The following is an 11,054-nucleotide window of genomic DNA, read 5'->3' as shown; positions in this document are numbered from 1 at the left end:
TGGAGCTCTCCTTTGTCAGAGGTTGGAGCCAGAGGTGGGCTTAGCAGGGCCCGCAGTTGCCACTGAGGTACCTGTGGCCGCGACGCCAGCCGCCATATCCGCAGCTGCCAAATGCTCCATAGCCCCCATAGCCTCCAAGGCCTCCATAGCCACCAAGGCCTCCGTAACCCCCAAGGCCTCCATAGCCCAAAAGGCCGCCATAGCCCCCAAGGCCTCCATAGCCCCCAAAGCCACCACGGCCTCCAAAAGTGCCGCCGAAGCCCCCTGCCACACCCGGGACTCCTGCCGAGCCGACCACGGCATGCTGCGGGAAGGAGCTGAGGATGGGCCCGGGCAAGGTGAGCACCGTGGCCGGGGGCTGGATCACCACGGTGGAGTCAGGGCACTGCTGCACGCAGGGCTCGTTGAAGCTGTCAGCCACTGGGGCCGGGGCGGCTACCCCGCACACAGGAGCACACAGGCTGGAGCAGGACATCTTCCACGCAGGCAAGGAGTACTGCAAAGCGCAGGCAGAGTTAGGCAAGGATCTGGGGAGAGGCTGTACTGATGGAGGCAGGGAGAGAGCCCCGAGAAGCCTCCAAGAGCACGACTTACCAGGTGATCTGTTTAGAGACAAGTGGAGGAAGCAGGATAGAGGGCTGCGAAGCCCTCAGCCCTTTTATACCTGTCCCAGACAGCCTGCAACATCAGGCAGGGGGCGGTGGTGGAAGCCTCAGATATTCATGCAATAAAGCCAGCACAAATCATGACACACTTGGAGACGTGGAGCAATTATATCCCTCCCCATCAGGGACACTGTGGCTCAAACTTGCCCTGGGGAGCAGGGAGGTGATGGGAGTGACAAACCATGCCATTCAACTACATCAAAGGCCAGACACTGCTGAAGCTGACCTGAAACACCAATAAACCCTGATTTTTCCCTAATCCCAAACGTTCTCTATGTGGAAGAGTCACAGGCAATTGGCGGAAGATGTGCTTTGCAACCCTGTGCACAGCCAGCACGCCTGCCATTACCTCCCTTTTATGGGCTGGTAAACAGAGGTGGTGGAAGTTTGGGTAAAGGGATGAAGCCATCCTAACCACTTGCAAAAGCTCCCAAACATTCACCATCACCCTGTACAGGCAAGGACTGCAAGGCACTCAGGTGGGAGTTTAGGAGCATCCCTAACCATTGCCCTTTTCCCTGCCCCATGGGACATGTGCTACTCCTTGCTCTCCAATTCACCTGAAGGCCAAGCAAAGAGCTGTGGCTGTGTTGGCATTGTGGGTGAAGCCCAATCCGCCTGGGGGATTAGGAATTCATTGGGGTTTATTGGTGCCGTGAGGTCAGCTTCAGTAGCAGCTGGCCTTTCAAGACGTTATGTGTCACAGCTTGTTCCTCCCATCACATCCCTGTTCCCCTGCGCATGTTTGAGCCTCAGTGTCCCTGAAGGGGAAGGAATATAATTGCTCCACGTCTCCACGTGTGTCATGAAGGGTTTCAGTTTTATTGCATGAATATCTGGGGCTTCCAACTCTGTTCAATGCCGCAGGCTGTCTGAGACAGATATAAAAGGGCTGAGGGCTTTGCAGCCCTCTATCCTGCTTCCTCCACTTGTCTCTAAACAGATCACCTGGGTAAGTCGTGCTCTTGGAGGTTTCTCGGGGCTCTCTCCCTACCTCCATCAGTTCAGCCTCTCCCCAGATCCTTGCCTAATTCTGCCTGCCCTTTGCAGTACTCCTTGCCTGTGTGGAAGATGTCCTGCTCCAGCTTGTGTGCCCCTGTGTGTGGGGTGGCCGCCCCGGCCCCAGTGGCTGACAGTGCCAACGAGCCCTGTGTGCGGCAGTGCCCCGACTCCACCGTGGTGATCCAGCCCCCGGCCACGGTGCTCACCTTGCCCGGGCCCATCCTCAGCTCCTTCCCGCAGCATGCCGTGGTCGGCTCGGCCGGAGTCCCGGGTGTGGCAGGGGGCTTCGGCGGCACTTTTGGAGGCCGTGGTGGCTTTGGGGGCTATGGAGGCCTTGGGGGCTATGGCGGCCTTTTGGGCTATGGAGGCCTTGGTGGTTATGGAGGCCTTGGGGGCTATGGAGGCCTTGGAGGCTATGGGGGCTATGGAGCCTTTGGGAGCTGTGGATACGGAGGCTGGCGCCGGGGCCTCAGGTACCTCAGTGGCAGCTGTGGGCCCTGCTAAGCCCACCACTGGCTCCAGCCCCTGACGAAGGAGAGCTCCAGAGCTGCCCCGGAATGTCATAACATGACACCATCAGGAAGGCTCCCCTTTATCATCGCTGGTCTCCAGAGCATGGAGGCCTAATGCCTGCATGGGGCCCACCTCTGTCCTTCTCCTCCCTGCTTGAGCTTCTCTACAGGACTTGCTGCCCCATGACGATGCAGCCAAGCAACGGACGCCTCCTGTGGCATTGCGGCTGCTCACCAACGCTCTGCCTTCTGCAAGGAGTCATTGGCTGCCTTTCTGCCATCTCCCTGCTCCCCTGGACCTGAAATAAAAACTCTGTTGCACCTCATTCTGGACCCTGTCTTTTCTGTGACCCTTCCTCCGTTTGCTTCTTGCTGTAAGGCTAGGGAGCTGCCACCGCGGAGTCCTCAGGGGCCCCGTATGCACTCCCTCACCTCCTCCAAAAGCCCTGCGCATCACGGCCATTACAAGAGGGTTGCCACAGCCTCCCCAAGGGCAAAGGCCTGGTTAGAGTCAGCTGGGAGGCCACGGGACAGAGGAAGGAGGCGGAGGTCCACCCACCAGCCTTTCCTCCAGCCCCTCGGGTTTCCCTCCTCTTCCTCCCACATCTCCATGGAGCACTTGCATACCTTTCCCCATCCCTGGGCCAGAAGCTCTCCCCTGATGAAGGAGGGCTCTAGAGCTTCCATGGAACATCCCTACCTGATGTTGCCAGGAAGGGCTCCTCTTCAGCATCCCTGGGCTTCAGAGCCTGGAGGTTTCATGCCTGCATGGGGCCCATCTCTGTCTTTGTCCTTCCTGCTTGAGCTTTTTTTCAGGACTTGCTGCCCCATGATGACACTGCCCAGCACCATACGCCTGTTCCTGTGGCATTGCTGATGCTCACCTCTTCTCTTGTTTATGCAAGGAGTCGGGCCTGCCCCTGGCCAGGGGCTACCCTTCTGCTGTCTCCATGCTCCCTTGGAACTGAAATAAAATCTCTGTTGCACCACATTTTCGACCCCATTTTTTGCATGTTCCTACCTCCATTCACTTCTTGCTGTGAGGCCAGGGAGCTGCCACCGGAGCATTTTCAGGGGCCCTGCAGGCGTTCCCTCAACTCCTCCAAATGCCCTGCACAGCACGGCCATTATAAGACGGTCAGCACAGCCTCCCTAAGGGCATAGGCCTGGTTAGAGCCAAGTGGAAGGCCACGGGACAGAGGAAGGAGGCGGAGGTCCTCCGACCAGCCTTTCCTCCAGCCCCTCGGGTTTCCCTCCTCTTCCTCCCACATCTCCATGGAGCACTTGCACGCCTTTCCCCATCACTGGGCCAGGAGCTCTTCCCTGTATACACAGCTTGCCTGCTTGTAGCTGGTGGACACAGCTCTGCCCGGGTAGGACAGCAGTGCTCCACACAGCCCCATACTGCAGACATGCTGCCAGGCCATGGCTGCCCTTCCTCACACACCAGCACACAAAGCGACCTGCACGGCCAGGCCCCCAGAACACCTGGCCACATCGGCTGTGAGGAGGCACGACTGCTGCCTCCCACCACTCTGCCCTCACCCAGCATGCAGGGGATGCTATGTGAGGCAGCACCCAGTGGTTGGCTGGGGGTCCTAGCACTGGAGCCTGGGGAGCGGTGTGGATGGGCAGAAATGGAAAAGAGGTCCTCAAGCACAAGAGGAGACACACAAACTTCTGCGCAGGTGGTGGAGGAAAGCTGTGGCTGCTCGGACAGTTTGCTGCTGTTTTCCCCTTCCCCTGTCTTGACAATTACGGGTGATGCATGTTCTCCTGAGCCCCCAGCAGTGAACAACTTGCTGCCCGACTGCTCTTCTTGATTTCCCTAGCAGGAACCGTCTCCAAGAAAGACCACTGTGCAGAGCCAGGATCACACAATCACGAGATGTTTGGGAAAGGAAGGGACATGAGGAGGGTACGGACACCCACCTCCTGCTCAAGGCCTTTGTGCCCCCTGGCTCTGGATGGCTGCAATGGGTACATGATATGAGGGGAACCTTGGGCAGACTTGGCTGTGTCTCCTTCACCCCTTTCCCAGTGCCACCAGTTGCAGCTGGGCACATGAGCACAGTCAGCAAGTGGCAGGAGCCCTGACCATGCAGTGGCCGTCTCTCTGTCTCCCCAGACCTCCACGGGTGACCATAGAAAAGGCAATATAAAGAGGTCAAACATGCTGTGGTGGCTGTGCAAGACATCTGTTTCTCCGTCGTGTTCTCAAAGTAGGATTGGGTATGCATTGCCATTCTTCCCACTGAGAGAAGGGAGGAGGTTCAGGGGGCTGTCCTCTACAAGACCCACTGGGGACTCTGATCTTCAGTCGTAATGCCCTGCCCCAGCGGCCCAAAGGCCCCTTTAGCAAAGCCAGGAGTGCAGCCAGCGGCCCAACTGCCCCGGCTCTGAGGTTTGGGGGAAGTCTGGAAGAAGAAGGATGAAGAAATACCATGGTGTCCTGCTTCCAGTTAGGACAGAGTTAAGTAGCTCATAGTAGCTGGTAGGGTGCTATGTTTTGGATTAGGATGAGAAGAGCGCTGATAACATGCTGATGTTTTAATTGTTGCAGAGCAGTGTTTACACCAGGCCAAGGACTTTTCGGCTTCTCGCTCTGTCCTGCCAGCGAGCAGGCTGGGGGTGCAGCAGGAGCTGGGAGGGGACAGACCCAGGACAGCTGACCCAAACTGGCCAAAGGGGTATTCCATACCATCTGACGTCATGCTAAACAATATATAGGGGTGGCTGGCCGGGGTGGGGGGGCCGGCTGCTCGGGAATAGGCTGGGCATCGGTCAGCGGGTGGTGAGCAATTGCATTGTGCATCACTTGTTTTCTTACACATTATTATTGTTAATACTATTATCATTATCACTATTATTATTATTATTGTTATTATTATATTCCTTATATTCCTTATATTAATATATTCCTGTCTTAATAAACTGTCTTTATCTCAACTCACCGGCTTCACTTTCCCGTTTCTCTCCCCCATCCCAGAGAGGGAGGTGGGAGGGTGAGCGAACGGCTGTGTGGTGTTTAGCTGCCAGCCGGGTTAAACCACAACACATGGGTCGAGAATGTGGTGCAATAGAGCTTTTATTGCAAGTCCAGGGGAGCAGGAAGATGGCAGAAAGGCAGCCCCTGTCCAGGAGCATCCACCAACTCCTTGGAAAAAGCACAGAGGATGGAACCAGAAATGACACCACAGGAACAGGAGGAAGGTGCTGGGTTGCGTATCACGGGGCAGCAAGTCCTGAAGAGAATCTCAAGCGGGGCAGGTAAAAGTCAGAGTTGCGCCCCATGCAGGCACGAGGCCCCCAAGCTCTGGAGGCCAGTGATGATGAAGGGGTGCCCTTCCTGCTGGTGTCATGGCGGGACATACCAGGGCAGCTCTGGAGCTCTCCTTTGTCAGAGGTTGGAGCCAGAGGTGGGCTTAGCAGGGCCCGCAGTTGCCACTGAGGTACCTGTGGCCCCGACGCCAGCCGCCATATCCGCAGCTGCCAAATGCTCCATAGCCCCCATAGCCTCCAAGGCCTCCATAGCCACCAAGGCCTCCGTAACCCCCAAGGCCTCCATAGCCCAAAAGGCTGCCATAGCCCCCAAGGCCTCCATAGCCCCCAAAGCCACCACGGCCTCCAAAAGTGCCGCCGAAGCCCCCTGCCACACCCGGGACTCCTGCCGAGCCCACCACGGCATGCTGCGGGAAGGAGCTGAGGATGGGCCCGGGTAAGGTGAGCACCGTGGCCGGGGGCTGGATCACCACGGTGGAGTCGGGGCACTGCCGCAGTGGCAGTGGCACAGTGGCAGTGGCACAGTCCTTTTGGCGCCCAACGTGGGGCACGAAGGGTTGAGATATCGACAAATCTGACCAGAGTGTGTTAAACTAAAATTGGTATAAGTATTGGACCTGCTTAATAGTTGCTAGTCACGATGTTGATTGCCTTAATCTCCAGTCTGCTGTACCTGTATTCCAAATTGAGTTTTATGGTGCGTTACTTTCTGTATGTGCTCCCTGTTGCACTGTTTATCCTTTCCGGGCCCTGGTTTAAGATTGTTATGGTACTGTGCGGTGTAACAATGGCTTATGAAATGATGAAATATCTGGTCACGACTTTAACCTGGTATTTGTACTCAGCACTGACGTCGACTCTATACTTTGGAAACCATATCTCGGAAACTATTAGCAATTACACCTATTGCCTGTTTTCGTTAGGGAGCCAATCTGTGAAGGGGACAGGGGAAGACATGTTTCCCTACCTGTTCACTCTCCCTTTCTCCTTCACCACCACCCTCTTATCCCCCAGTGAATGAAGTGGCTAAATTACTCCGGCAGTACGAAGGAATCTCTCCTCTTCCCTACAGGCCTGTGTCTCGGCTGTGGAGAAACTCTCTGAAGAGGTCCACCAACTTAAAGAGAATTTATCTTCCCCTCCACCTGAACGAACCAGTGTCCACCAGCTAAAAGAGAATGCTTTGGAGAAACTTTCTGAAAAGATCCACCAACTTGAAGAAAGATTATCTTCCCCTCCACCTGAACGAAACAGTGTCCACCAGCTAAAAGAGAATACTTTGGAGAAACTTTCTGAAAAGATCCACCAACTTGAAGAGAGATTATTTTCCTCCCCACCTGTACAAACCAGTGTCTCAGCTATTAGGGGTAAACGTTCATCTATGCAAGGAAGACAATATGGTGGGCACACACACCGCGCCACCCTGTGGTTTTACCTACGTGACCATGGAGAGGACATGAGAAAATGGGATGGAAAATCTACTGCGACCCTAGAGGCACGGGTACGTGAATTGCAAAGGAAAACAAGTGGGAAAAAGGAATTCTCTGAAAAGTTTGCTGCTCCAACTTCCAGCAGGCAGTCCTTTAGACACAGAAACGAAGATTCTGACCAGGACTAGAGGGGCCCTGCCTCCAGCCAGGGGGAGGAAAGGGACAATCGAGTTTATTGGACTGTGTGGATTCGATGGCCTGGCACGTCAGACGCACAGAAGTATAAGGCTTTGGTAGACACCGGTGCACAATGTACTCTAATGCCATCAAGCTATAAAGGGCCAGAGCCCATCTGTATTTATGGTGTGACGGGGGGATCCCAGCAGTTAACTGTATTGGAGGCTGAAGTGAGTCTAACCAGTAATGAGTGGCAAAAGCACCGTATTGTGACTGGCCCAGATGCTCCGTGCATCCTTGGCATAGACTATCTTAGAAGAGGATATTTCAAGGACCCAAAAGGGTTCCGCTGGGCTTTTGGCATAGCTGCCTTGGAGACAGAGGACATTAAACAGTTGTCTACCTTGCCTGGTCTCTCAGAGGACCCTTCTGTTGTGGGGTTGCTGAGGGTTGAAGAACAGCAAGTGCCGATCGCTACCACAACTGTGCACCGGCGGCAATATCGCACCAACCGAGACTCCCTGAGTCCCATCCATAAGCTAATTCGTCAACTGGAGAGCCAAGGAGTGATCAGCAAGACTCATTCACCTTTTAATAGTCCCATATGGCCAGTGCGAAAGTCTAATGGTGAGTGGAGACTAACAGTGGACTATCGTGGCCTGAACGAAGTCACGCCACCACTGAGTGCTGCAGTGCCGGACATGCTAGAACTCCAGTATGAACTGGAATCAAAGGCAGCCAAGTGGCATGCCACAATTGATATCGCTAATGCATTTTTCTCCATCCCTCTAGCAGCACAGTGCAGGCCACAGTTTGCTTTCACTTGGAGGGGAGTCCAATATACTTGGAATCGGCTGCCCCAGGGGTGGAAACACAGCCCTACCATTTGCCATGGACTGATCCAGTCTGCGCTGGAGCAGGGGGAAGCTCCTGAACACCTGCAGTACATCGATGACATCATTGTGTGGGGTGACACTGCAGAAGAAGTTTTCGAGAAAGGGAAGAAAATAGTCCAAATCCTTCTGAAGGCCGGTTTTGCCATAAAACAGAATAAAGTTAAAGGACCTGCACGAGAGATCCAGTTTTTAGGAATAAAATGGCAAGATGGACGCCGTCAAATCCCAACGGATGTGATCAACAAGATAACAGCTATGTCTCCACCAACTAGCAAAAAAGAAACACAAACTTTCCTAGGTGTCGTGGGGTTTTGGAGAATGCATATTCCAAATTACAGTCTGATTGTAAACCCGCTCTACCAAGTAACCCGTAAGAAGAATGCTTTTGAATGGGGCCCTGAGCAACGACAAGCCTTTGAACAAATTAAGCAGGAAATAGTTCATGCAGTAGCCCTCGGGCCAGTCCGAACAGGACCAGATGTAAAGAATGTGCTCTACACCGCAGCCGGGGAGAATGGTCCCACCTGGAGCCTCTGGCAGAAAGAACCTGGGGAAACTCGAGGTCGACCCCTGGGGTTTTGGAGTCGGGGATACAGAGGATCTGAAGCCCGCTATACTCCAACTGAAAAGGAGATATTGGCAGCATATGAAGGAGTTCGATCTGCTTCGGAAGTGGTCGGTACTGAAGCGCAGCTCCTCCTGGCACCCCGACTGCCGGTACTAGGCTGGATGTTCAAAGGAAGGGTCCCCTCTACACATCATGCAACTGATGCTACATGGAGCAAGTGGGTTGCACTGATTACTCAGCGAGCTCGAATAGGAAACCCCAGTCGCCCAGGAATCTTGGAGGTGATTATGGACTGGCCAGAAGGCAAATACTTTGGGATATCATCAGAGGAGGAGGTGGTTCATGCTGAAGAAGCCCCACTGTACAACAAGCTACCGGAAAATGAGAAGAAATATGCCTTGTTCACTGACGGGTCCTGTCGTATTGTGGGAAAGCATCGGAGATGGAAAGCTGCTGTATGGAGTCCTACACGACGAGTTGCAGAAGCTGCTGAGGGAGAAGGTGAATCGAGTCAGTTTGCAGAAGTGAAAGCCATTCAGCTGGCTTTAGATATTGCTGAACGAGAAAAGTGGCCAGTTCTCTATCTCTATACTGATTCATGGATGGTAGCAAATGCCCTGTGGGGGTGGTTACAGCAATGGAAGCAGAACAACTGGTAGCGCAGGGGCAAGCCCATCTGGGCTGCGGCATTGTGGCAAGATATTGCTGCCCGGGTAGAGAACCTGGTTGTAAAGGTACGCCATGTAGATGCTCATGTGCCCAAGAATCGGGCTACTGAAGAACATCAAAACAACCAGCAGGTGGATCAGGCTGCTAAGATTGAAGTGGCTCAGGTGGACCTGGACTGGCAACATAAAGGTGAATTATTTATAGCCCGATGGGCCCATGACACCTCAGGCCATCAAGGTAGAGATGCAACATACAGATGGGCTCGTGATCGAGGGGTGGACCTGACCATGGACACTATAGCACAGGTTATTCATGACTGTGAAACGTGCTGCAATCAAGCAAGCCAAACAGTCAAAACCTCTTTGGTATGGAGGACGATGGCTGAAATATAAATATGGAGAGGCCTGGCAGATTGATTACATCACACTCCCTCAAACCCGCAACGGCAAGCGCCACGTACTTACAATGGTGGAAGCAACCACCGGACGGCTGGAAACATATCCTGTGCCCCATGCCACCGCCCGGAACACTATCCTGGGCCTTGAAAAGCAAGTCTTATGGCGACATGGCACCCCAGAGAGAATTGAGTCAGACAACGGGACTCATTTCCGAAACAACCTTATAGACACTTGGGCCAAAGAACATGGTATTGAGTGGGTGTATCACATCCCCTATCATGCACCAGCCTCTGGAAAAGTTGAACGATACAATGGACTGTTGAAGACTACACTGAAAGCAATGGGTGCTGGGACATTCAAAAATTGGGATACACATTTGGCAAAGGCCACCTGGTTAGTCAATACCAGGGGATCTGCCAACCGAGCTGGACCTGCCCAATCAAACCTGTTACGCACTGTAGAAGGGGATAAAGTTCCTGTAGTGCACGTAAGAAACATGCTGGGTAAAACAGTCTGGGCTACTCCTGCCTCAGGAAAAGGCAAACCCATTCGTGGAATTGCTTTTGCTCAGGGACCTGGATGCACTTGGTGGGTAATGCAAAAGAATGGGGAGGTCCGGTGTGTACCTCAAGGGGATTTGATACTGGGTGAGAATAGCCCATGAGTTGAATTGTAGTATGTTAATTATTATATAATAATGTATGTCATCACTACCATGATTGCTATATATCATAGATGAAAATGGTGATTAATTAGAATGTATTGGACAGAGTGTAACCTGAGCATGACATAAATGGTATGGAATAAGGGGTGGATATCTGTCCTGGTTCCAGTTAGGACAGAGTTAAGTAGCTCATAGTAGCTGGTAGGGTGCTATGTTTTGGATTAGGATGAGAAGAGCGCTGATAACATGCTGATGTTTTAATTGTTGCAGAGCAGTGTTTACACCAGGCCAAGGACTTTTCGGCTTCTCGCTCTGTCCTGCCAGCGAGCAGGCTGGGGGTGCAGCAGGAGCTGGGAGGGGACAGACCCAGGACAGCTGACCCAAACTGGCCAAAGGGGTATTCCATACCATCTGACGTCATGCTAAACAATATATAGGGGTGGCTGGCCGGGGTGGGGGGGCCGGCTGCTCGGGAATAGGCTGGGCATCGGTCAGCGGGTGGTGAGCAATTGCATTGTGCATCACTTGTTTTCTTACACATTATTATTGTTAATACTATTATCATTATCACTATTATTATTATTATTGTTATTATTATATTCCTTATATTCCTTATATTAATATATTCCTGTCTTAATAAACTGTCTTTATCTCAACTCACCGGCTTCACTTTCCTGTTTCTCTCCGCCATCCCAGAGAGGGAGGGGGGAGGGTGAGCGAACGGCTGTGTGGTGTTTAGCTGCCAGCCGGGTTAAACCACAACACATGGGTCGAGAATGTGGTGCAATAGA

At 53.2% G+C, this 11,054-nt stretch overlaps 2 protein-coding genes across 2 annotated transcripts; one reads left to right on the top strand and one right to left on the bottom strand.

The window, feature by feature from the left end:
• On the bottom strand, positions 1-638 carry LOC136788187 (claw keratin-like). Its single transcript, XM_066986273.1, has 2 exons — positions 595-638; positions 1-496 (listed from the first exon to the last, which is right to left on the bottom strand). Exon 2 carries the CDS (start codon positions 473-475, stop codon positions 41-43), a length of 435 nt encoding a protein of 144 aa, XP_066842374.1. The 5' UTR covers positions 476-496; positions 595-638; the 3' UTR covers positions 1-40.
• An 837-nt stretch (positions 639-1,475) lies between these two features.
• On the top strand, positions 1,476-2,505 carry LOC136788186 (claw keratin-like). Its single transcript, XM_066986271.1, has 2 exons — positions 1,476-1,617; positions 1,716-2,505. The coding sequence occupies exon 2, from the start codon at positions 1,737-1,739 to the stop codon at positions 2,169-2,171; it is 435 nt and encodes a 144-aa protein (XP_066842372.1). The 5' UTR covers positions 1,476-1,617; positions 1,716-1,736; the 3' UTR covers positions 2,172-2,505.
• Positions 2,506-11,054: the final 8,549 nt, after the last annotated feature.

This window comes from Anser cygnoides, chromosome 33 (assembly GCF_040182565.1).
Source record: "Anser cygnoides isolate HZ-2024a breed goose chromosome 33, Taihu_goose_T2T_genome, whole genome shotgun sequence".
NCBI classification, from domain to species: Eukaryota; Metazoa; Chordata; class Aves; order Anseriformes; family Anatidae; genus Anser; species Anser cygnoides.
This window is presented reverse-complemented; position numbering and strand designations above follow the sequence as displayed.